Source organism: Piliocolobus tephrosceles, chromosome 12 (assembly GCF_002776525.5).
Source record: "Piliocolobus tephrosceles isolate RC106 chromosome 12, ASM277652v3, whole genome shotgun sequence".
NCBI classification, from domain to species: Eukaryota; Metazoa; Chordata; class Mammalia; order Primates; family Cercopithecidae; genus Piliocolobus; species Piliocolobus tephrosceles.
In genome coordinates, this window is record NC_045445.1 from 43,906,956 (window position 1) to 43,934,790 (window position 27,835).

At 42.9% G+C, this 27,835-nt stretch overlaps 1 protein-coding gene across 11 annotated transcripts in view; it reads right to left on the bottom strand.

Moving 5' to 3' along the window:
* TMEM164 (transmembrane protein 164) overlaps positions 1–27,835 on the bottom strand; it is a 191,431-nt gene that overhangs the window by 30,451 nt on the left and 133,145 nt on the right. For all 11 annotated transcript variants that reach the window (XM_023203071.1, XM_023203068.1, XM_023203070.1 and 8 more), the window contains one exon: positions 10,222–10,300. In XM_023203071.1, the coding sequence (XP_023058839.1) occupies positions 10,222–10,300 (79 nt within the window). The remainder of the gene's footprint in view (positions 1–10,221; positions 10,301–27,835) is intronic.

Sequence of the window (27,835 nt, forward strand, 5' to 3'; positions counted from 1 at the left end):
GGAAAATATGTGTAATTTACATTAATGACAGCATGCCAAGTGTTGCTAATGTAACTGTGGTTTGTTATCTACATTCCTTACTAAAGGATGAACCACACAGTCGGCCCTCCATATCTGCAAGTTCCGCATCTGTGGATTTGACCAACCACCGATCAAAAATGTTTTTTAAAAATAAAAATAACAATAGTAAAAAAATACAAATAAAAAACAGTATAACAACTATTTACATAGCATTTACACTGTATCAGGTATTATGAGTAATCTAGAGATGATTTAAAGCAGGGGTGTCCAATTTTTTGGCTTCCCTGGGCCACATGGGAAGGAGAATTGTCTTGGGCCACACATAAAATACACTACTGATAGCTGATGAGCTAAAAAAAAATATTTTTTTTTCAAACATAATGCTTTAAGAAAGTTTACAAATTTGTGTTGGGTCACATTCAAATTCATCCTAGGACACAGGTTAGACAAGCTTCATTTAAAGTATACAGGAGGATGTGTGTAAGTTAGATGCAAATACTATGTCATTTACATTAGGGACTTGAGCATCCTTGGATTTTGGTATTTGTGGTCGGGGGAGTCCTAGAACCAATTCCCCATGGATACCGAGAGATGACTGTATTTCAGTTGGAGTTAACGGACATAAAGATGTGATTATTTTTCTCATTCAAGGTCATGGGCCTCACGTGATGTACTCCCATAAGTCTAGTCGACACTGTGGGGATTAAATGAGATCAAGATCACACGTGTAACAAACCCAGTGCCTAGTAAACATTAGCTTGTAAGATGTATAATAAGTTATGTGCAATTTGCAGTACATGAATATATCCCTGAAAAGAAGGTCATTCATTCATTCATTCATCACCTACGTACCAAGAAGAAATGAAAAATTCCTGTCCTCAGGGAGACCAGCATGTAAAGACTACACTGTGAGGATGACAACAATGGGAGGAACAGAGGCGGCTGGCGGGAGCTGGGGTGGAACAGTTACAGAGGGCTTCCTGGAGAAAGTAACTACTGAGGTGAGTTTTGAGAAATGAATGTTTTCCAGGCCCACAGCTGGAGAAGAGCATTCCTGGCAGAAGTCACGGCATTTTCAAAGACACAGAGGCATGAAAATTGGAAAAAATACTCAGGGAACCCTAAGGATTTGGGGATCACCACAGTGTACAGTACAAAGAAGGGAGTGTAAAGACATAAGGTTGGAGAAGGGGTAGGGTACCAGGTCATACGGACTTGTGCACTGGGGGAAATGGGAGCCACTGAAAGCTTCCAAACAACAAAGTGCTATGATCCTATTTGAGCTATAGAAATAGCTTTGGAAGCTCCAGGAATGAATGGGCTTAGGGGAGCAAAGGAGGCTGGCTGGAGAGAGATCACACAGAGCCAGTTATCATCGTTGAGGGAAGAGATGCGCAAGGTTTGGCCCAAGGTAGTGGTCCTAGAGATGGTAAGGAGGGGATGAGTCTGAGAGATATTTAGGAGGTAAGAGCAGCAGGACCCGGTGATTTCTTCACACAGCAGCTAACGTGATCTTCTCCACAAGCAGATTGGATCATGTTGGACTATTTGATAAACATTGTGGGGACAAATGGGAAGTCAGCTGGAAATAAAGTTGGATCCTTTTCTTGCACTGTATATCTGGATATATTCCAAGTGAATAAAAGATTTAAATGTTAAAAAAATATAAAAGGAGCTATAAACATACAAGAAGAAAATATGGGATATATATTTTTTAAAAACCTTGGAGTAATAAAGGGCTTTCTAACCATGACTCTAAATCCAGATGGCATAAAATAAAAGATAAATTACATAGAAAGGTAAAAATTCAGCCGGGCAGGGTGACTCATGCCTGTAATCCCAGCACTTTGGGAGACCAAAGCGGGCAGATCACGAGGTCAAGAGTTCAAGACCATCCTGGTCAACAGGGTAAAACCCCGTCTCTACTAAAAATACAAAAATTAGCCAAGTGTAGTGGCGCATGCCTGTAGTCCCAGCCACTTGGGAGGCTGAAGCAAGAGAATCGCTTGAACCCAGGAGGCGGAGGCTGCAGTGAACCGAGATCACGCCACTGCACTCCAGCCTGGCAACAGAGTGAGACTACATCTCAGAAAAAAAAAAAAAAGAAAAAGAAAAAGAAAAAGAAAGAAAAGAAGAAAAAGAAATTTAAAAATCCTGCATGGCAAGAATAAAACATTAGCAAAGTCAAAAGAAAACACAACTGAGGACAATATCTGCAGCTCATATCATAAAGGGTAAACTGTTAATATTTATATATAACGAGCTCTTAGGATTCAAATTGAACAATGAGCATGTGATAGGAGCATGTAGTTCAAGGAAGAGGAAATCAAATGCCTATTTTATTTTATTTTATTTTATTTTTTTTTTTTTTGAGACCGAGTCTCACTCTGTTTCACAGGCTGGAGTGCAGTGGTACAATCTCGGCTCACTGCAAATTCCACCTCCTGGGTTCAAGCAATTCTCACACCTCAGCCTCCCGAGTACCTGGGATTACAGGCGTGCACCACCACATTTGGCTACTTTTTGCATTTTCAGTAGAGAGGGGGTTTCACCATGTTGGCCAGGCTGGTCTCGAACTCATGACCTCAGGTGGTCCACCCACCTCAGTCTCCCAAAGTGCTGGGATTACAGGCTTGAGCCACCAAGCCCAGACAAATGCCAGTTTTAAATATGTAAAAAGACACTTGGCTTCACTCAAAGTGAAATTCAAATTAAAATCGAACTGATACACCTTTTTTTTTTTTTAACCCGTCATATGGGCAAAAATCCAACTTGGTGAGGCTGTGTAGAAACAGACACTCTCACATATTGCTAGTAAACATTTAAACTGGTACAACTTTTACGGATTTGGAAATATCCAATAAAAATACAAATGCATATACTCTGATTCGGCATTACCACTTAAGGAAATATATCCTATAGATATTCTTGCACATATGCAAAATGGCAAAGGTACCAGGTCCTTCAGTGCAGTGTTATTTATATTATCAAAAGATTTGAAACAACCTAAATGTCCATCAATAGCAGACTGAAAAAAGAAATTATGGTATAGTGTTGTAATCTTGTGTTATGATTAAAAGCAAGAACTGTGGAACCGTACTACTGGGTTCAAATCCGGGGACTGTCACTTGCTATCTGAGTACCAGTTTCTTCTTCTATAAAAGGGAGATAATAACAACACCTTCCTAACAGAGATGTTATAGGGATTAAATGAGTTAATGCACGGGAAAAGTGACAATATCTGGCATACAGTTGTCTTATATCAAAGCTTTGCCATTTTTATTATACTGTATTCTATCATCCACACAATGTAATATTAGGCCACTATAAAAGAAAAGAAAGGGGGAGCTTCCTGTGGGCTCACATGGAACGCTCTCTAAGAAATATTGCTAAGCAAAACAGTAACAACAGGATGGTTGTGTATTTGCTATTTTAAGATGGATGTCTGAAGAAGGGGGAAAATATTTTTAAAATGTACTTGTATATGCAAAAAACAAACTCTGGGAGGAAATGCCAAAACCAAAAATGGTAGTTACTTGTCGAGTTGTAGCAGGGAATGATACGGATGGAGGGAAGGGACGGGAAAGACATTTTTCACAGTATGGCTTTTTATATTTTAGATTTTTGAATTAAAATGTGTAAATAAGTTAAATCAGAGAAGAATCAATTGGTGAAGCAAGCTGATGTTATACCCCTTCTTCAAATTTTCAGTCTTTCCATAGCTTTGGCAATCAAGGCCAAACCCCTGACCATGGGTGACAAAGCCTTCCTATCTGACCCCAGCCTGCCCCTCAGGCCCAGTGTCATCCACCTGCCTTGTGCTCCCCACTGCCACAGTGCTGTTGTGCATGCTATTTTGCCCATCTACAAGGAGTCACCTCCCCTAATCCTGTACTTGCCTAATAAACTCCAACTCACCCTTTGGATTTCTGTTTAAATGTCATTTCCTCAGGGAACTCTCCTCCAAACCCCCAAGCTCGGTCAGCTTGTTTTGTTCTAAGTTCTCATAAGGGCATGTTCCTTTCTTTCAGTGTACTTATCTCAGTCATAACGATATATTCATGTGATATTTGATTCATACCCATCTCCCCCCGCCACTAGCTTATAAATGTTATTAGGGACAAGGGGTGGTGTCTGATTTTTGCTTATCAGGACACCCCAGTGGTCACTGTGGATCCTGGCAGGAAGAAGTCATATGTTAATACATGTGAGATGAACGGATGAATTGCATACAGGAGGCAGGGATGATTCCAAGATTTTAGCTGGGGTGATTGGATGGTGCCACTTGGCACGAACCACAAGAAGAGCAGGAGGGCTGACAGGGAAGATAATGAGTTTAACACAGACAGGTTGGGTTTGACACATGTTTGAGACATTCAGGTAGAGATGTTGAGTAAACTATATGAATGTGAATCTCTAAGTCCGAGCTGTAGACAGTGATGTAGCAGCCATAACTAGACAGACTAGTAGTTAAACCATGAAAGCAGGCAAAATCATACCAGAGAATTAGAATAAGATGTGAGCCTAGAACAGAACTCTGAGGAAATCAACATCTCAGAGGAATGAGAAAAAATAACCTGTGAAGGAGACTTGAGAAGATATGATTGGTGAGGTAGGAAAGCCAGGAATGGGAGGAGCTTTGGAAGCCCCGAAGCAGAGCATTCCAAAATGGAGTGACCAATACCATCCAATGCAGCAGCATTCCATAGGATAAAGACTGAGAGATGGTCATTAGATTTGGTCAGATAGACGTTGCTGGCGATCTTGAGAAGCACCATCTCTGTGAAAAGCCTGATAGAGGGTTAACTATCACAGTGAAATGTTCTGAGGAATAAAGGGTAATTGAGAAGAAAACTCAAGGGCAGATCCAAGTGTCTCCCAAAGTTATACACCGTGTGTGAGGTGATTTCAGGTGGCAAACACATAAACATTTCATTTTTAATAGTTTTGTACATAAACTGTGTTAAAATAGATAACCAGTAAATGAAAGTCACAATCTCATGGATATTATGAGGCGTCTCTTGAAAGTTTATATATTTTAGCTAAAAAAAACTCAATAGATTCAAGGACATGTATTACATACTTAATAACATAGAGAGTTACGTGGATAAGACAAAAATTGTCTTGCCCAAAGAACTAAATTTTAGAAAATATTGTTTAGATTATTCTTTTAGGATGCTTAGCTGTGAAAGGAAGAGGGAAGACAGAGTTGCATGGGATTGCGAGAAAGTTTCTTAGAATGGGAAAGATTTGAACATCTGTATTGGCTGAAAAGCCAGCAGTGAAGAAAGGGTTGGAAATTCAGGTAATGGCCAGGTACAGTGGCTCATGCCTGTAATCCCAACACTTTGGGAGGCTGAAGTGGGAAGATCACTTGAGCCCAAGAGTTTGAAACCAGCCTGAGCAACATGGCAAAACCCTGTCTCTACAAAATACAAAAAAAAAAAAAAAAAAAGCCGGGTGTGGTAGTATGTGCCTGTAGTCCCAGCTACTTAGGAGGCTGAGGCAGGAGGACCACGTGAGCCAGGAGGTTGAGGCTGCAATGCGTTGTGATTGCACCACTGTACTCCAGCCTGGGTGACAGAGTGAGACCCTGTCTAAAAAAAGAAAAGAAAGAAAGAAAGGAAAAGAATATCCAGGTACATAAGTGATTAATTGACAGAATGAGGCTGCAGAGGTGGGAGCTAATCACACAGGGGTATTACTGGCCAGAACAGAATGAACACCAATTCTTCCAGGATGAGAAGGAGGAAGATAGGGATGGATGTGGGTAAAGAAGCTTGCAGAGGTAGAGATAAGTGTTGAGGAAATTTCCATCCCAAAACCTCAATTTTCTCAGTCATTTGTGGGGAGAGGGGGGATCTACCAAGGGTGGAGAGAACAGAAGGTTTGAATAGAGTGGACAGGAAGTTTGAGAAGGGTGGTAAAGATTTAGCACAGGACTTGTGAGGGCAATTGTTGTGGGAAGTCAGGGACCCCGAACGGAGGGACCAGCTGAAGCCATGGCAGAAGAATATAAATTGCGAAGATTTCATGGACACTTATCACTTCCCCAATGAATACTCTTGTGATTTCCTAAGCCTGTCTTTAATCTCTTAATCTCATCATCTTCGTAAACTGAGGATGTATGCTGCCTCAGGACCCTGTGATGATTTTGTTGACTGCACAAATTGTTTGTAGAGCACGTATATTTGAACAATATGAAATCTGGGCACCTTAAGAACAGGATAACAGCGATTTTCAGGGAACAAGGGAGATAACCTTAAAGTCTGGCTGCCTGTGGGCCGGGCAGGACAGAGCCATATTTCTCTTATTACCGAAAATGGGTTAGATAAGTATTGCTGAATTCTTTCCCCAGTAAGGAATATTAATAATTAACAGTCCTGGGAAAAGAATGCATTCCCAGAGGACACCTCTGAAATGGCCGCTCTAGGGGTGTCTGCCTTACGCAGATGTAGATAGGGATGAAACATGCCCTAGTCTCCTGCAGCGCCCCCAGGCTTGCTAGGATTAGGAAATTCCAGCCTGGTGAATTCTAGTCAGACGGGTTCTCTGCTCTTCAACCCTGACAATGCGTGCACTGCAGGACATGGAAGTTCATTAGTGATTCTAGTTTCGCCCTGACCTTCTGCCTGGTTATCTTTTGTCATCCTTGAAGCATGTGATCTCTGTGACCCACACCCTATTCGTGCACTCCCTCCCCTTTGAAAATTGCTAATAAAAATTTGCTGGTTTTAAGGCTCAGGGGGCATCACGGAACCTGTCGACATGTGATGTCTTCCCTGGACACCCAGCTTTAAAATTTCTCTCTTTTGTACTCTTTCCCTTTATTTCTCAGACCAGCCGACACTTAGGGAAAATGGAAAAGGACCCACATTGAATATCGGGGGTGGGTTCCCCCAATAGGCAATGTGTGGAGGAGCTGACCACAGACAGAAAATAAATTGAGCAACGGTGTTGACAGCACAATTATAACAGGTATCATGATATTTTCATGGCCCTAATCAGAATGGCTTGAAAGAGCTCCTCCAGTAGGCCAAGACTGGGCACACTGAAAAGGGATGGAACACTGATCCCAGTTGGAAGGGACAAAGGAGGTGAGACGCTTTCAGGAGCTAGTGAAAGTTTCAATGACAGGTCATGGAGATACAAGCTGAATAGGAAAAAAAGAAGAGGAAAGGAGTGGAGATTTGCGTCAAAGAAAGAACATAACAGCAGTTACGCTCTCATACACAGGAGCTTTACAGGAAAACAAGGTCCTGGTGGCTGAAAGGAAGGGAATGCTGAGGTCATTGCAATTCAGAAGCCCAACCCTTGAGAAGCTGGGGTGGATGGGAAGTCCTTACAAGAAGTCTCTCAGGATGTTGGCTCAAATTGTAATGGAAATACTGAGAGCTACAGGCCAGCAACTTCTAGGAATGTGGGGGAAGTGACTAAGAGGTCAAGTGACGGTGGTGATGAAAGAAAACGAGAGAGAATGGCAAAAGAGAAAGCCTTTTTCCCCTAACATACAGATGAGATAGTGCTCTAGAAGAGACAGAGGGGGCTCTGCAGCATATGGGGCAGGGCAGAAAGAGCAGCCTCCATTAGAAGAAGCTGCAGGCAAGAGACAGGAAGGCTCTGTGCCCCATGCGGAGCTGCTGGTGAGGTTGGGAGTGGTTTGTAAGAAATATAGTTTGTTAATCAGCTTGATTCAATCATTCTGCATTGTATACACATAGTGTAGCATCGCCTTGAACCCTATACATATATAAAAGCATAATTTGTCAGCATCTAATAAAAATTAAATTTAAAAATACTGTAACACAGAAAAAAAGAAATGCACTTCCAGAGGACCGTGGGCAACAAGTCTGAAGGAAAGGAAACAGGGAAACGAAGGGACAGGCCAGAGGAAGAAAAGAGCAGTGTGGATGAGAGAGGTTCCATGTACACTGACAGTGCATAAGGTCCGCAAGAGTAAGGAATGAGTGGTTTTCCCACAAGACGCCACCTACCCACCCACCTCAAACAATAGGAAGAGGTACTACATGCTCAAGCAGGACCTTGCCTTTCAGGAAAACAGGGTTCCTGTGCATGGGAGATACCTATAGGAGAGCTGTTTTGTATTGGGTAAAAATTGCTAAGCCATTTATTTCTACAAAATTACAAGAGACTTCTAGGGAACAGAAACCCCAAGCTCTCGGCTTTCTTGGTTTACAGAAAACTAATCTTCTGACAGCTTGCTTCAGATCCATTCTCCCTCTTCAAGGCCTAGGTCCAAGGCTTGGGATCAAAGCTGAAGAAATCCAGATGTTTCTCTCAATGCTCATAATTCCCCCCAAGTGAACAGCAGATGGCAGTAAAGAGCTGGAAAGGGAGATGGGAGATGAGCCCTCAAAATAGCTCAAAGTCGACCAGATAGAAGGTACTGGGGCCCATCACCTTCTGCGGAGTGGTAGATGCTCTCATTCAGGTCCTGGAGTAAAGTCAGTTTGGTGAGATCACTCCACTTGTGCTGCAAGCTAAACCCTCACTGCGCCAGGGCATCTATGGGTTATTAGCAATAACAGACCATACTGTCTCTCATTACATCCCTACTATCTCTTCCCTTGCCACTTAGGAAACTGGGCTACCGGGAGGATCTGCTCTAAGAAGATACAATTATCTTAGAGTCAGCCAAGTCTTGAGGATGTGGCTTCCTGGATTATTCTTTTGGAGGGAGGAAAGATGGCTACTTGGTATTTCCCATGTCAGACCAGTCTAACCCAGCTACCTGACAGATTTCTATGGTGACCTTAGAGTACAAATATGTTTAAATAACAGCCATGCAGATTTGGCTAGGACTTCCATTATACACCTCAGAAGCCAGGAACGATGAGTAGCACGGGTCTGAGGCCCAGGAACACCTAGCTGCCTGGTTCTATTCAGAATGCGTGTATTTCTGAGACTTAATATTAAGAGGCTGTTTTCTGTGCCACAGGGGACAGACCTGAGAAATGGCACAAGTCTCCTGGATATTGGAACTTCAGACTTTCCTTAAAGCTTTGTGGGGAAAATAGTGCTTTTACAGCAAATTAAAAGGAAGCGTTTTTGGACATCGTGAGACCCCAAGTGGCTGCACAGGGTAAAAGCAGTCTCAAAGAATATTTAGGCAAGTATGGAGAACTGACAGAAATCAAAGTACAGGAGGCAAATCTCTGGATTATAAGCAGACTCCATCTTGTAATATGTTCCTGGGTTGACCGGTCCTTGGGGCTATCTCACACCAGATCTTAAGATCTGCCAGAATGCCTGCTGAGTTAGAGCATCCACGCATAATCCAAGAAGCAGCAGTGTCCAGCAGAACTCCCAGACCATCTTCCAGTGAGCTCAAGGGCCCATGTGGCCTCATGCCACTTTCAGTATGGTAGAAATGAAACCCTTGCTGCCTGGAGTGAGGTAGGAGCAGAAAAGTCTCAGCAACTGAGATACAGAGGCTGGGGCTAAAACTGAAAGAGGATGTCTTCCAGTCACAGGGACTTTCAGGAAATAAAGAACACTGAGAAGGAGTGGCTCTCACAACAAGCCTAGATGGACAAACACTTCCCTTTCCTTTTGTCTATTACACAATAGAGGGAAGGGATAATCTAAGGGTCACTGAGAGGTTACAAATAGATCAGCTTCCTTTCCAGGCTGCCTCTATCAGTTTGGTGGTCTTTCCCTCTTCACCAAATGAAGGTTTTCAGTGGTTTTTTTTACATGGGTGACACTGCTCTTTCACCTGCCTCTCCCCTCAATCCCATAATTGCCCTGGTCCCTGGACTTCTTGCCCCTTACATATCTTCTTTTGTTCTTGAGGGGACCAAGTGTTTCACTCTCTTCTTCTACCCCACACTGCACATTGAGGCAGGGGGAAGGCACAAGTACAAGAGGGTGACAGTGTGGGGGGCTCCATGCAAACTCAATGCCACCACCAAAACACAAAGCCCAGGCCCTGTGACAGGCAGTCAGCAGCACTATAGTCACCCAGTGAAGTATGGTCTAAAAAGTCCCCAGACCCCTTGCAGGCCTCGTCCATTCCCATCTCCCCACTTCCTGGCGCCCGGCATAAATCATGCTTAAGAAACTCAGCCAAGAGGCAGCTGAAGATCCTGGGAAGCACCCAAGAGGCTGTGACTCCCGAAAACAGAAGGGAGAGGCTAGGTGTGAGGGTTGCATAGGAATGTGGTTTGCTGGCCTTACCTCCTTTCCAAAGCAGATAGATGGGTACCACGTAGAGCATAACATGCTGAATGTAGTAAATCTCCAATTCAAAGGGGAGCTGTGAGGATAGGAGGGAGAGAAGTATTTCAGAGCAGGAAGCATTCATTTCAATAGAGTCCAAAGTTGACCTCCCTTGCTGCTTAGGACCTATATTTTAGCAATCTCACGCATTTCACCAATTCACTTCTTTATACAATCGCAGGAAAAAAAAAAAAAAAGAACAAAATGAATATTCTTTTGATCTAGATCAGGATCTTCCTAGATGTCTTTTGTAGAGAAGGGACTTGTAAATGCTCCACTAAGAAAGTCTGGTTAAAAATTTAGGAAATGTGGCATATGATATATCCCCTTGGTGGTTTCCCATGCGTATTATTGGAATATGAAGGACCTGAGTGGTCCCTATAGACAAGAAATGTACTTGCCATTGTTTATCCAGTGTTTCCCAAACTTATTTAGCGAGTGACTCTTTTTTTAGTAACAGTTTGTATTCTGCAAAATATACCTTAAGAATCACAACCTTATGTCACTTCCTGCTCCTGGAGACTAGATGGTAGATTATTTACAAGTTTATTTCTCATTTGACATGAAGAATATATGGAGTAGAATTATCCCTATATTCCAGATGGGAAAAAAAAAAAAAAAAAGATTGCCAGGTCTCGTAGCGTCTAGATCCAAGAATAAAGTTTCCCCATTGGATATTTGGGTGGGGACAGTCCAGCATTAGCCCTACTTTTGAGTTTAGACCAAGCTGCTGGGCCAATTTTGGCACAGCTTACCAAAAAGAATGTCCTCACTCTCCCTACATCCAACACACCCACTCAGTCGCTCCTGTTTCCCATCTCTCTCAAAATGGAATCTCTGTATTACCAAAGCAGAGCATGTTTTGACCTGCCATAGGGGCCCTGCTGTAGAGCTTCGCAGCGGGCAGAGAATGGAAACAATTGGGTGGCTAACTCAATTCTGGGGAAAAAAGAACTTTGGCAGCTGACAAGAGGCCTAGCCTCTTGGGCTTACATAATCCCTACCATACACACACACACGTACACATGCGTGTACACACACACACACACACACACACCCCAAAGGATGCCAGGATAGACAAAGGCATCCAGGGGAAAGGGTCAGATGCCTCCCTTTCCCCACAGGGCAAGCACATAACCAAAACGGTGTGCTAATGAGAGGAGGCAGTTACAGGCTCCCCAGGCACAGGAGCCCAGGTCTGTCTTATGCCAAGGGCTGAAACCAAAAAGATGGCAGAGCTCCCAGAATGGGAGCTGGGACAACCGTGGAGCCTGGACACAGACATTGGCTCTGGCTCTTTAAAATAAAAATCCACACGGAAAATAATTTCCCAGGGACCCACCTGCTGCTCAACGATTACTTTACATTCACCAAGGGAAATGTAAAAACTGAGAAAAGGAGGTAAGATTCCAAGTATCACTGTAGACCACAGCTGAAAAAGGTCACGAAATTGGATACTGGGCATTATCAGCACAAGGTAGCTATGGAGGTCTGAGAGGCCTACACTGGACCTCACAGTAATGTGGTCTGAGATCACTCTAGTATTTGAAAATTAGGTACTGCTTTATGCTTTTCAAATGATTTCACATCCACAATCTACTCAATGTCTCGAAATTCCCAGGAAGCAGCCAGGTCAAGTATTATCCTTAATTGACAGATGAGGAAACTGAGGTGCAAAAGGGTTATTAACTTCCCTGAGGTCGCCTGGAAAATAGGGAAGGAAGGAAAAAGTCCCAAGAAGGCTCAGCTCTCTGGCTGAAATGAGCACCTTCATGCACCTAAGGGACTTGACCTCCCCCTGAAACAGGCCTGGGAAGCCAGGCTGCTCTCTCCCCCAGCAAGGAGCTGGGCCAAGGGCATGCAGCTACTAGTCCCAAGTGTGTCCTCAAGCAGTACTTCCGCCAACCTCTCAGACTCCAGTTGCTGACCACCCACCTTGACTCACATTGCCCACCTGCCTCACCCTGCCTCCCAGCTTCTAGAAAGCAAAGTCTCCACCTGAATGTCCAGGGAGGCAGTTAAGCATTGCAGTTACAAGCTAGGACTCTGGAGTCTGTCAAAGCTGTGTTCTAGATTTGACTCTGCTGCTTAGTAGCCCCATGACCTTGGCCAAGGCCCTTAACCTCTCCATCTCCGTTTTGGCATCAGTAAAATGAAAGTAAGTCTTCTGTTATAAGATTGTTGTATGATTTTTAAAATTTTTTAAATATAACAAAAACTAGCATGGTACTTCTTTTATGCCATGAACTATGAAAATCACTTTGTAAACAGTTAATTTAAACAATTCTTCATAAGAACTGTATTGTTCCAATTATATCTGTTTTAGAGATGGGACACTGAGGCACAGAAAAGTTAGATAACTTACTCAAGGATACATTCTCATTCGGTGACAGAGCCAGGATTCAAATCCAAGCAGTTTGGCTCTAGAATTTATAGTCTTAGCCAGCACACTCAGCTATCCTCTGCTCACTCGCTCCCTCCCACAGAAGTCTGACTCATAGGAGATGCTCCGTGGGGAGGAGCCACCCTTATGAATGGGAGTAGTCATAGTGGTATCAGCAACAGGACCGAGGCAGGACATGCACATGTCCTCACTTGTCCCTCCACATGGTGATTTAGCCCAGTCCCTTCCTATTCAAATGATCCTCATCTTCATAGCATGCTCTGCCTACTGTCTGGTGCCCCAGCCACACATCATACAGTAGCCAAACTTGCCCTGCAACATAGGCCTCCCAACTCCTGAGCCTCTTGTCACTGGCCTGCTTCATCTCTGCAGCCACCGTGGCTACAGACTTCAGATGGAGTGGCCAAGAGACTGTCCCCACCAGCAGTTTCCTTTCTCTAATGGCTGCCGCACCCCTACTCCAAGACTTCTCTACTTCAGGGGGTCACAAAGAGTACTGAACTAGGTGCATATGCCACTGCACCCAAAGCCAGGGGAGGGAAAGAGGAAATAGGTTAAGGAGGAAGTGTGGAAAAAGAAGGAGAGAAAGGGAAGAAGATGTAAGAGAAAGGGGGTGAAGTAAGAAGAAACATAATGGCAAGAATAAGAGAGCTGAATGGGAACCAAGAACTTACCACTTGTCATTTAATAGCAAATCATATTGAAGTACTTATATTATGCACCATGTACTGTGTTAAATACTTTTACACATTGATATGGTTTGGCTATGTCCCCACCCAAATCTTATCTTGAATTGTAGCTCCCATAATTCCCATGTGCTGTGGGAGGGACCCAGTGGGAGATAACTGAATCATGGGGGCATTTTCCTCCATACTGTTCTGCTGGTAGTGAATAGGTCTCATGAGATATGATGGTTTTTTAAGGGGTTTCCCCTTTCACTTGGCTCTCATTCTCTCTTGCCTGCCACCATGTAAACCGTGCTTTTCACCTTCTGCCATGATTGTGAGGCCTCCCCAGCCACTTGGAACTGTGAGTCCATTAAACCTCTTTTTCTTTATAAGTTACCCAGTCTTGTGTATGTCTTTATCAGCAGCATGAAAACAGACTAATACACATGTATTACCTCATTTAATTATTACAACTTTCCTATGAAGTAGGGACTATAATCATGTGCATTTGACAGACAGGAAACTAAGTCACAGAGAAATTAAATAACATCCAAAGAAACAGCAATAGGCACAGGGATGGGGGGAAAGGGCATTCAACAATGGAGGGAAAAGTTTTTGTTTTTGCTTTTAAAGAAATGGGGTCTCCCTATGTCACCCAGGCTGGAGTACAGTGGCCATTCTCATGCACAATCATGGCACACTACAGCCCTGAGCTCCTGGGCACAAGCTACCCTCTTCCCTTAACCTCCCAAGTAGCTGGGACTATAGGCACGCACCATCATGCCCAGCTAAGACAATTCTTTACTGAACACCGAGTCTGGGCTGAGTTCCAGGAACTTTCTCAGGGAGCCTCCCCTGACCCTCTTTTCCCCATTTTACAAGTAATATCTGTGAAATGCCATACTTCCCTAGAAAGAGTTCCACTTGGTTAATTCATTTCTACACACTAGAGAACTCATACCTAGAACTCCACTCTAATGTACATAGACGGGTTCTTTTTCAACTGGAGGAATCCTGAGGTCATAGACAAAAAGTCCTGCATCAATGCAATTTAAAGTCAAAAGCAATAAAAAAATGCTTTAAGCAACACAGGCCATTAACTACCTTCTCACAAGTCAACATCCTTTTCAGAATCAAAAGACCAGAGTGGTAAAGTTCTCCAGGCCTCTAGAGTTTAGACTGCCTGAAACATTAGGTGCATGGACTCTGTTCGTGGCAAGAATCTCAACCTCCTTCCTCCCACTCCGCAACCCTGACAGCTGCACCACTGTTCTCTCCCATGGAGACCACTGATCCCACCACGCCCCTACTTCCCTATTTACAACAGTCACCTGAGCAGTCCCTTCACCCTCTTCAAGGCAAATTTAATTATCGCTCTCTGAAGACACTGCTATCCTGACAGCTCTCTCAAGTAGTGGGGATTTTTCCTCTCATATAACCTTACACCACTGGGCCAAGGGAGTGCCTCTCTGTGCCTCACAGATGCTTCTACATTGCTATCTCTTCCAGACCATTATCTCTGCCTCCTTGCTAACCACTCTCCTGATTTGAATCTCATGTCCTGAGACTATGGCACCCACTACTCCTTTCTGTTGCAGTCATTTACGGCCCCCTGCATGCATACCCTCCCCTCCTCAGTCCTTGAAGGTTTTGTGTTACCCCTCCCTGTGACGCCTTTCCAACATTCCTTCATCAAAATCCCTGCGGTATCAATATTTAGCAACACTCTGGCCTCTCAATGCCTTGCCCTCCATGCTCCTCAAGATCTCCTCTCCATTTTACCTCATACCTTTTTCATATGGTCACACCAGTTATTATTAATAGCTGTGATCTCTCCATAACCTCTGTCATGTACCCTACTCTCCAGCCACCACCTTGTGTCTGGCCAATTCACTCCCTCTAATATCCCTACTCTCACAATTTTCCCACTTCACCAGGACCTACAGTCTTGATCCTACCACCTTTTTACTCTCCCCTCACCAACCTCATGTCCTTATTTCTATGCTCACCAGCGTTGAGTTCAAGGCCCATCACTTCCTTCAGTACATTCCCAACTCTCCTGACACACTCTCTCCTTTTGTCCTACTTACCTCACAAAACCACATTCCTGGCTAAATCCAACTATCTGACTTCACATCCCTAAACCCATGCAAGCAAACATGTCTGGAGAAAAATATAAAGCCATGCTATTAGCCCTTTACATTCATGACAACAAACTTAGTGCCAGATTTTCATGCTGCTGTACAATCTCACTATATTCCCAAGACCATTCACTCTCCTCTCTCCCAGGCCACTATTTCACAACTTCTCCTGCTTTCCTCAGACCTTCCCCATTCTCCCTCTCAGCTGAGGAAATGGCTTCCTACTTCAGTGGGGTGAGGGGGCATGGAGAACCACTGGAAGATAACAGACACAAGTTCCCACCTCCACATCTTCCTCCTCCCTGCACCCATACCCACAGCTGCTTTTTCCTCTGCTACTATGCAGGAAGCACCTGTGCTGCTGGCTAAGGCTAGTACCATCATTCCTGTACTAGATCCTATCCTTTCTCACCTATTCAAGAATGTCATACCAGCAACTGTCTGTTTTTCTCACTGGATCATTGCTATCGGAAAACAAACATGCTAAAATACCTTTCATCTAAAGAAACAAAAGCTCTTGACCTCACTCCCATTTGCGGTAGTAATGGAGCTACCATCTCTATTTCTCTGCTTTCCTTTATACTTTATAGCAAAACTCCTCAAAAGATATCTCTACTCATTGCCATCACTGCCTTTCCTCTGAAGTATTCCTCCATCCAATTCAATCACATTTTCCTTCCTACCATTCCACTCAAATTGCTTTTGTTGAGGTTACTAATGACCTCCATGTTTCTAATTCCAGTAGGCAACACAAGGATGGAAGTTAGCCCACATGGCATCTTTATGTGAAATAGGTGCTCCTTCTTCTGCCAAGGCTCAACCCCATGCCAGGGTGTCAGAGAGATTCTGGATACCACTCACTCCATTATGCAATTAACAACCTGCACAACTAGAGATACTAATCGTGGTCTATTTTTAGGTCTCATCTTACTCGGTCTATCAACAGCATTTGATGCAGTTGATTATTCCCTCATCCTGAATAGACATTCTGTGCTGGGATTCTCGCACACCACCCTCTATTCTTTCTTTACCTCAATGGCGTTCCTTCTCAATCTCCTTTGCTGAATTTCCCTTATGTCCCTCATCTCTAAATACTACAGTGGCCAAGAACCAATTCCATGTCCCTCTTCCATAGCTACTCTCACTCACTAGGTAATCTTATCCAGGTTCCTGGCTCTAGATACCATCTGTATACTGATGACTCCCAGTCGGTATCTCCAGCCTGGAGTCAGGCTGCTGAGATTGAAATTCTGTCTCCATCATTTATTCTCTATACAACTTTGGGCAAATCATTTAATCTTGCTGAGCCTCAGTTGACTTATTCATAAATGGGAATAATAGTATCTACTTCACCCAGTTGTGGTGAAATAATACCTGTAAAATCCTTGGCCCAGTGCTGGCATATAGTAACTACTCATTAAATGCTGGCTGTTATAATCACTACCCTCCTTTTCAACATCAATCCAGCCAGTAACTAGGAAAGCCAGAATTTCCATCCCAGGCAGTAAGACTTAACGCCAGATCTTTCTAGTTGAAAGCTGGGGTTTCACTTCATCATTCTGCCTCAGCAAGAAGAGATGGTATCACCTGGGCCTGTCCCACAGTCCTAAGTCACACATTAGTATGTTTACCAGATGACTACCAGGGTAACTTTAGCTCTCCACATTAGTCCATTCATTTGGCCTATCTATAGGCCAGAGTTTCTCACTGGAAACCTCTTTATTTCTCAAAAAAATAAAATTATTTCTTTATTTCTCAACTCCACTCTCCTGTTCTTACCCAAAACAGTCCTATTCTCACTTTCATCCAGTTGACCAAAAACACCTATTAAGACACGCCTAAGTGATAGGTAATGTGCTTGCCTCTTGCTATGTGGCAATAATGAAGACATCTTGTAGAGTAGGGATCCCGGCCCTACAACAGTTCATAGTCTAGTTGAGGAGGCTAACAGATAAGGAGAGAATATCAGTGCAGGAAAAGATCATGGGAGGCCCTGTAGATCATGTATTGGCTTTGGTTTGAATTTTCTGAGTGAGAGGCATGCATGATATGTAGTTTTGCAGGGCTCCTTTTGGTGATTGTGTGCAGGGTTTGCTACTTGAGGCAGAGGAACCAGTTAGGGGCTGGTGATAGCAATGTCTAAACAAAGGCAGACACAGCAAGAGAAGAGAGGATGGGCAGATTTGAGAGAAGGTAAGGAAGCTGAATTGCCAGGACTAATTAATTGACTGGACAGGGCATTGTGCAGAAGTAAGAGAAGAAAAGAAGTTGAAGATGACTCACAGACTATGGCTTAGACGGATGGTAGGACATTGGGGCTTCTCCCTATGTTGGGACCTACAGTCTAGGGTGCAGATTGGAGGAGGTGAGGTACAAGAAAAGAAGCTGGGGCCATGCTGAATTTGTGATGCCAATGTGACTGCCTTGGAGAGCAGCTCATAAATTGGTGGGTGTGGATCTTAACAGGGCTAGAGAGGATGAGAAGAATTGAAAGTAAGGCAAATGATATACATGCCTAAATGTGCGTTATAAAATATGCACACCTAAATGTACATCAGGACACACAAACATGGACATTTAAAAGAATGAAATTTTATTAGAATAGAAATCTAATATTTTCTTCACAGACTCAATGAAACATCTCTTGTACCCCATTTGGTGGACCCCCGGTCCTCAGTAATCTTTTGAGAGGAGACAGATGAAAACTATAACTAAAGGGTAGCATCAATATTGAGAAATAACTGTTAAGAACAGGAGAGATTCTGTATACACTGAAGGAAGGAGACAGTGGACAGGGAGATGCTGGAGAAGCATAAGGCGCAGGAGGCATTAGACAGCGAGAGGACTGCAAGCAGGTGAGAGGGAATAGGACCCAAAGCACAGATGGGAAGATTAGCTTTGGGATCCCAGGAGATGAGGAAGGAAGAACAGGCTGAAGTGAGAATAACTGCTTGAGGGAGGGCTGCACACTGCAAATTAAGGGAGCTCACGCCATACCTCAGGTGACTTGGCCTTACCAGAAGAGTCCATGGCTAATGATTAGGTGCCAAGTGAGAATAGGCAGTTACAAAGACAGAACCCTGGTCTCAGCTCAGCCCTAGACTACAGACTCTCAAAATAAATCAGGGAATCAAAAAAGATAATCCATCCCTTTAGAGGGGAAACGATGCAATCGACAGTTACAACTGCCCTTGATAATGTTCCTACCAATGAAGTTTGGTTTTGGAACACTTTATCTTCATTAACTGACCACAGACTTTAACTGTAGCCTACTGGGGCCACAAACTCCTTAGGACAAAATACCACTTGTAAGAGGAGCCACAAAAGGAATGTCATGACCTAAATGACCACCGATAGGGGACTAGTTAAATAAACCATGATGAATTCATGGTACAGCATATCACATTGCCATTAAAAACAACAAGGTGTCTGTCATTAAGGAAACATTCAAATCTAGAATGTGGGACATTCTACAAAATAACTCCCTAAAATTTCAGTATCATAAATGAAGAAGGGGGTACTGTTCTTAGGTTAAAAAAATGAAAACCAGTAAAGAGATGGAACAACCAAAAGCAATACTTGAAACTTCACTAGATCCTGATTTTTTTTTTAAAAGACGTTCTTGGGACAATTAAGGAAACTTAAACGTAAGCTGATTAAATAAGGTAGATGATAAGGTAGATGGTATTATAGAAATGTTGATAATTTTCTTAAATGTGGTAAGGTATTATAGTTATACGAGAGAATGCCCTTAGTCTTAGGAGCTGCAGGCTGAAGTACTCAGACTAAAGCGTCAAGATGTCTACAACTTTGAAATGATTCAGCAAATTTAGATAGAAAGTGAATATGGAGAAATGTTAGATATTGTTGAATCTAGCTAGAGGATACAGAGTCATTGTTCACTATGCTACTTTTCAACTTTTCAATATGTTTGAAAAGTTGTATAGTAAAAACTTAGGAATTTTTAAATATTTAACTAAATTTAAATGATGTTAAGTATGAACTAATATGGCAAAATCCTAAGATACAGTACACCAAAGAAGAAACAAGATACATTATTTTTGGAGAACAATTTGTCAATATCTATGAAAACTTTAAAATGCCCACTCAGTTTGACTCAGTAATTTTACTTCTAGGAATTTGTACTAACAGCAATACTTGCCCACATGCACATGATTATACAACAAGATGGTGTTTCAGGACTTCGAAGTCTAGCCCTGAACACATTATTTGACATTTTACTCAATAAGGGAAAGTTAGTATTTGTACAGATCTCTCCACAGAACTCAGAGGAAAGTCTAATTAAACAGAGAGATGATTCAAAAGCCTACCAAGGAACCACGGCAGCTGCAAGTCAAAAGACCCTCAGAAGAAACCAACCCAACCCTGCCAACACCTTGAGTTTAGAATTCTAGCCTCCGGAACTGTGAGAAAATAAATTTCTGTTTTTTAAGCCACCCAGTCTGTGATATTTGTCATAGCAGCCCTAACAAACCAATACACGGACCAACAATATGCTATGATCAAGGTCTTGTTCTAAGCACTTTACAACTATTAACTTCTTTTATCTTCATAACACCCTTATGTGGTAGCGCCTATGGTTATTCCCCAATTTGAACATGAGAAAACTGAGGCACAGAGGAATTTTTCACGATAGTAAAATATTGGAAATGACCAAAAACCCATCCCAAGGAGACTGGAGAAATACACTGTGGTATATTAACATGATGAAATGTGATGCCACAGTGAAATTGTAACTACAGTTATACTCAGTGGCAGGAATGAACCATACTAATATAATGATGAGTAAAACAAGCAAGTCCCAGAAAACTATCTAAAACATAATACTCTTTTAATGAGGGCCAGAAAAACAACCAAGTAATATCTTATTTAGGAATATATATCTACATGTATATATCTATATATCCATATCTATATCAATATGAATATAAATATCTTTGTGCATATGAGAGAGATAAAACTCCAAAAAGAGCAAAAGAATAATAACCAAAATTCAGGCCAGCAATTCCTTCAGGGTGGAGAGGGAGATAGAGAGCAGGATTGGGGGCGCAGCGCACAGGCAGACTGAGTTCTCATCAATGTGGCTAATTCTTCGGTTGGGCTCACAGTTGTCATATTATCCATAAAAAAGTAAATGTACAAATAAATAAAATTAAAGCAGGCTATACATGGACGAATGGTGCAGCATGAAATGAGTCAAGGATTAGAAATATGATTACTCCAATTATGTGTATCCAAGGTCCATTTTAAAAGAAAAAGGGATAGGGTTTCAGTGAAATAATTTGCCTATGGTCTTGGGTTTATTAAGTGTCTCGGCCAGCATTTGAACCCAGGGAACCTGGCTCCAGAACCCATCATCTTAACCATTATTATCTGTTCCATACTTCAGGCTGCTCCCTGATGAAAAAGAAATAGAGTCTACTATGAAAACGGAAGGCCTTATGCTATCTAGCTACCATAATATAGGTACTACCTAGCCATCAAAGTGGACCCAGGGAACTCCGAATTCACAAAATGCAAATTTATTTACCACTTCTTCAAACTGAGACAAAGGTTGAATTTCATACAGAAGAAAGACGTTTTGATTATACAACAAGATGGTGTTTCAGGACTTCGAAGTCTAGCCCTGAACACATTATTTGACATTTTACTCAATAAGGGAAAGTTAGTATTTGTACAGATCTCTCCACAGAACTCAGAGGAAAGTCTAATTAAACAGAGAGATGATTCAAAAGCCTACCAAGGAACCACGGCAGCTGCAAGTCAAAAGAAAATTGGCTGGTATGTGGAGGCCAAACTGTGCCTGTACACTGACTTGCCCAGGCCTAACATTCCTGCTTAGGTAGTGGAACAAGGGGCTCAACAAGACCCCTTTCCACCAATGACAGGACCAACACATCATTTTCCTCTACCCTGGGTTACAGATTCCACCCAGAAAACTTAGGCCACGTAGAGCAGTAGGCATGAGAGGAAAGGTACTAAACTCACAGTCCTTCATCTGCCCAAGGAGTCTGTGTTACCCTCCACCCATATTGTAATGCCTTTAAAAGACTTCAGCATCAGATGGCATGATTGATATAAAAGCCAACCCTCCACTAGCACTAGAGCAAAGGCAAGCAGGAAAGCATCTGGATTTGGCTTTCAGGCCAGTCAAAACAGCTCAAAGGCACTCAGCCTAACCCCTCACCCCACCATCTGCCAAGAAGGGAATCTGGTTAATCTACTCCCTGGGGGTCATTGCTTAAAGGCAGCCAGTGGGCCTGGCAGTCATTTGTGAGGCAGGCTTCCCTGGCCTGTTACGTCCAACATCTCCCCCTAACAATCCCCATGACCTCTGCTTTAAGTTGGAGCCAGGTTCATAAATACCTAAATCAAGGGAAAGCAAAAGTCACATATCCCCTGGAGGCCACCAGAGATGGATGGGATTTGACCATCTCCTGACGTGAGTACACTCTGGTCACTTCTTCTGACTTCTTTCTTGTCTTCCCTTCTGTTTAACTCTCCAATTCTCTATGTCTTCTCAGGCTCCAAGCCTGCTCCCAGATTTTCCATCAGCACTGAAGGATGGTAAACTTAAACCTGCAGCAGTTCCTGGCTAACCTAACACACACAGAATGTATAGAATCTTTCTTTTCATCACAGAGTTTTAGAGAAAGAAATTTCTTTGGACCAACTGGGATGGGGCCCAGGAACCTGTATTTAAATATATTTCACTAAAAAACAATGTGGATACAGAGGTATTCAACCCATACCTAGAGAAATACTCCAGTAGGGCAGGCTCCAAAATTCTAAGGTGTAGGTGTGAAAACTCAGAATATTTCCATATAGAAATGACAGATAACTCCCAGGAGAATGTATTCTTTTAGGATGTGATTGGTGTTCAAAACAACAAAGGAGATAATAATAATAGAAATAATAAGTAATAATTATTAGTACATGGCACTTCTCTGCCAGGCATTGTCCTAAATACTTGGCATGTAGTAGCTAATTCTTACAACAACTCTCTAAGATAGGTTCTACCATCCACCTTTTACACCTAAGAAAATTGAGACACAAAGAGATTAAGTAACTGACCCAAGGTAACTTACAGAGCCAGGATGAAAACGGGCAGTCTGACTCCAGAGTCCATGTTCTTAATCACCGACGTATACTATCTACATGTGCCCTGAGGCCCTTTATGGTAGAGAGGAGACCCTTGACTTTGAAACTTGATATACAAATGACCCAAACACACGATGGTTTGACCTCCTGCTATTGAGATATTCTTTCTCCTCCACACCTGTGAGCATGGATCTGGAATATTCTAATTAAATTGCCATGGGAACTGATCAGCACTGGAATCTGCCTCCATGACCTCCCAGATACTCATTATTTATTGAGCATCTACTATGTGCCAACTATTATAAACAAGATACAAATGGCCTCTGCCTTTATGCACCTTACAGTATTACAACCACATCATTCCAAATGCTAATTTCTAGGGCTTAAAAGGGTTCTGAAATGAAAATATGGTTTAAATCAGTGTTCCAAGGACTTAAGGCCACCACTGCCAATGTTCTGTTAGCTACATGAGAAGCTACATGGGCTTCCTGACATTTCATAGAACTTAGCACAATACTAGATACATGGTAGCTATTTATCAACTTATTTAGAGAAATTTCAGGAGAGCACTGACAACCAATGAATAGAATTAGAATGTCCTCCTGGTTGCTCCCGAAAGTAAGGACACAGCCATAAAAGGGTTGGAAAACAAGACCCAGATGTTCATTTCTGAGCACATAAAAGGTTAGTTCTTAAACAAATCTACCACTGAAAATATCCAAAAGTCCTGGATAAAATATTTAAACATTTTTTTTCCAATCCATGAATTGTCAAATACACAAGGAATTTTCTAGCCAGAAAAAAAGTGTAAGTGGGAACCCAGAGACATAAGTGGGTTACTGCATCCAATTTTCACCCGAAGTAGATTTGCTAAGCCAGCTGAACTTGAGCTTTGATTTTTCATAGCTTCACAGGGCATAAGGAATGGGGGACAAAGGTTAAGATATCCCAAAGAGTCTGAAAGGAGATAACTCTCATAAAGCTGGGACCCCAAAAAGCTACACTTCAGTATAAAGGTATACTAGAAATAGAAATTACTCCTGCCCCCTAGGACAGTAAGGAAAATCTACTGTCAAATCTTCACATTGGGTTGGAGTAGCAGCGAAAGGAACTAGGTTATCTCCAATAAAAACTTGGAACTGCAAGCCAGCCATCATGTGTATTTGAAAAGTGAATGTACACTACTTGGGTAATCAAAAAACCTGAGGTCAAGAATTTCATTTAGCATGATTCCAGACTGGCAGCTGTCAGGTGCCTAGCAAGAACAAAGACAGATCCTTTCTAGAGGAAAGCAGGAGTCAAAAACTTCCCATAAGTAAAATCCCAAGGAAAATAAGCAACCTACAGTAAAGCAACAACAATAATATTTAAAACAAAGAAAACTTAAATACACAAGGAAACAAGCTAGGAATCCTGAAAACAGAAATTTAAAGACTGCAGATAATAAAATTACTTACAGACTGTTTTGTATGTTTGAAAAAAATTAAAAATATAATAATTGAAATAAAAACTCAATGGATAGAATTAACTAAAGAGATATAAATAATAAACTGGAATATACAGCTGAGGAAATTAGCCAAAGTGCAATACAGTAAGACAAATTAGAAAATATCAAAGAGGCCGGGCGCGGTGGCTCAAGCCTGTAATCCCAGCACTTTGGGAGGCCGAGACGGGCGGATCACGAGGTCAGGAGATCGAGACCATCCTGGCTAATACGGTGAAACCCCGTCTCTACTAAAAAATACAAAAAAACTAGCCGGGCGAGGTGGCGGGCGCCTGTAGTCCCAGCTACTCGGGAGGCTGAGGCAGGAGAATGGCGTAAACCCGGGAGGCGGAGCTTGCAGTGAGCTGAGATCCGGCCACTGCACTCCAGCCTGGGCGACAGAGCGAGACTCCGTCTCAAAAAAAAAAAAAAAGAAAATATCAAAGAAAGACTAAGAGATAAGAAGACACAGTAAGATGGACGAACATATCTCTAAAATGTGGTCCCAGAGGAAGAGAATGGAACAGAGGCAGAGTTTGAAGTTATAACAGCTGAGAATGTTCTGAAACCTGATGAATGATATATACCCACACACAAGAAGCCCAAAGACTCCCAAACAGAATAAGAAAGAACAGATCAATACTGAAACATACAACAAAATTGCAGAACACCAAACAACAACAAAAAAACCCTCAAAAGTGACCTGAAAAGATGACTTTCAAAGGAGTAAAAAGGCTGACCACTGACTTTTCAGAGCAACAACAGAGGACAAAATATAGTAACATTTTATCTGTATTATGAATGAACCTGCCCTGAAATGTGGCATCCAAGTGACACACAGTAGTCACATCTGTGCCGAGAACTAGGCTCTTTTTTGTGTATGCTGAAATTTTGAAGGAGCAGAGGCTCAAGCCCTACCCAAACCCCTTCATTAACAGAGTCCTCGGGGGCTGGGGAGGGCGACCCTCTGCAAGGCCTGCAACCTCCAGATAAAAGCAATCTTTTGAAGAGACATTCTCCCTTTGGTCACCAGAGTATTCTTCAAATTAGTTACGGGTCTTAGATTCTAAAGAAAAATAAGTACTTTTATTGCTTAGGGGTTATCTGAATTTTTACATCCATACCAGTCCGAACTTTTAAGACCATAATGGGTTTTTAGGAACATACGTTTAGTGGACCAATGGGTAACTTGTGCATGCAGGGCCCATCCCATGCATACCTGGCTGCTTGTATAAGGACCATGAGTGCACCTAGCATGCTCTATCATACGCAGGGTCCCTGGTCCTCTTTCAAAGGTAGCTTGCTGATACAGGACACATATTTGTGCTGTGGTTATTTTAGTTCTTAGAAGGAGGTGATGAGAATCCTCTCTCTCCTCTGATCAGAGGAGGTGGAGCTCCCCCAATTTTGGCTGGAGTGTGGGGACCCTAGCTCTTCCTCTACCCTTGACTACTTGCTGTTCCTTTCCCCCTCCTACACTGTGGGGAGGAGTTAGTGAAATTAAAACATGTCTGTATATCTCAACTAAGGGCCTACTCAGTTAAAGAAAAAAGAATCTTCCCTCACTTCCATCTTTGGAAGCAGGAGTTGAGTTGTGGTTGTTTTGTTTTGTTTTGTTTTGTTTTGTTTGAGATGAAGTTTTGCTCTTGTTGCCCAGGCTGGAGTGCAATGGTGCAATCTCGGCTCACCGCAACCTCCACCTCCCCGGTTCAAGAGATTCTCCTGCCTCAGCCTCCTGGGTAGCTGGGATTACAGGGATGCGCCACCATGCCCGGCTAATTTTTGTATTTTCAGTACAGACGGGGTTTCTCCATGTTGGTCAGGCTGGTCTCGAACTCCCGACCTCAGGTGATCTGCCCACCTCAGTCTCTCAAAGTGCTGGAGCCACCGCACCTGGCTAGGAGTTGAGCCTTTAACCACATGAAAACACCTTGCCAGGATAAGACTCCAGATGGTACTTCCTCAGGACAGCTCTCACCATGCATCTGCCAAAAGCACCCCCTGGCCCCTGCTCGATATGGAGAGCTGCCATTCCCTTACTCAAGACTGGAAACAGAAGGCACCTTTGGCCCAAGTTACAGTTGACCTCTGGCCTAGTTTGGAGACCAAGACACAGTTATGTACAGTGCATGTGGCATAAGGCACAAATGGGAGTTGCTCAATTCTTTCAGCACCACCTAGATGACCTACAAATTGACCTTCTCTTCAGTCATATATTGAACACCCACTCCATGAAGAACCTTATGTTCTTCCCACCAACACAGAGAGAGAGAGAGAGAGAGAGAGAGAAAGAGAGAGAGAGAGAGAGAGAAGTGGCCCAGCCAGGAAATAAACCTAGAAAATAGGTTTATTTTCTAGAAAATCCCTGAGCCCATCCTCAACAACTACACTAGGGTGAGATTTGCTGGTTGTAAAGTCCCATCCACATGTAAGGAATTCTTATTAGAAAAGGTTGAAAAGATAGGAAACACATGTAAAATCTAAACTATAAACTATAAGGGCTAAACGACAGGACAGAAGCAGTGTCCCAGGAGATTGCTAAAGCCCTCTTCATGGATTCCGATGTTTCCATTGTTTGTGCTCCACTGTGGGCCTTGAGAAAATAGAAGTGGAGAGCAGGCATTGATGTCCCCTTAGAAAATAATCCTGAAAGGCAGTAGGCTATGGAGAGGTCTCTTTCCCAGCCAAAGCAAAGTTCAAACTCTCCAGATCACTGCTAAAGCCAACAGTCTGTAACTGTCCCAGAGCAGGAGCTGCTGTGAGTCAAGAGTTGGGTGTTCCTCCTGCTTTGAGACTTACTGTCTTCTGTGGCAGGGAGAGATGTGCTCTGGATCAGCAGGAGAGGGGAGGCAGGATTCCCCTGTTCTTCTGTCAGCCCTATCTGTCCCCAGAGGGCAGCTATAGGATGACTCTCAGAGGGCAACCTGTGAGCCAGGCCAGCAGCAGAGAGGAACCAGGCAGCTTCTGGAAGATTCATTCTCATCTCCTCTCCATCCACCAACCAAATAGCCATTTCTAAGTTATGGCCATCTTAGAAAAACACACTCATGGTCTAGATGAGCATGTTCAGCTTCACTGGAAGCCCCTCGCCCTGCCATTTGAGCCAACATAATTTACAATTCCCAGAAATGCGTGAGAAGCAGTGTACGCGCTTCTGCTACCAAGCCTGGCCAGTTTTGCAGATTTTCATTTAGCAGGTGTCTGTTGCTAAATCAGTAGCAGCTGCTAATTGCTTTTCCTCTCTCAAACCCTCAGACAGAATGAAACATCTGGTGTTCTCTCACTTCAGGTTAAAATCAGATACCTTATCACATCTCCTTTGGGTTCCATTTTTATTAAAAAGCTTTCAGCTGATGCCTGGAACTGGCAGCAGAGAGCAAGGCCATTCCTGAGCAAGGGGAATGTTTCTAACACGATGGAGCCCGCCTCATGCCTCCAGACTCTATGCACAGAAACAGAGTCACTCAGACCATTCCCCACAACGTGGGGCTTTAGGCCCATGAGCCCAGGGAATCTGAGACTTCATCTCCTGAGCCAGGACTCTGCAGGCCCCCAGCCCTTGAATTGCAGTGCCCCTTCTTGCCCAGAATACTTTCTAGTATTTGCAACCCCCACCCGAGCCAGTTCTCCTCTCTCCTCCAGGGGAATCGCAGGGGGAACAAACTACATACGGTGGAAGAAAATTACCAGGACACCATCATCTCCAGCTCCACTTCCCAATTTATTTATTTATTTATTTATTTATTTATTTATT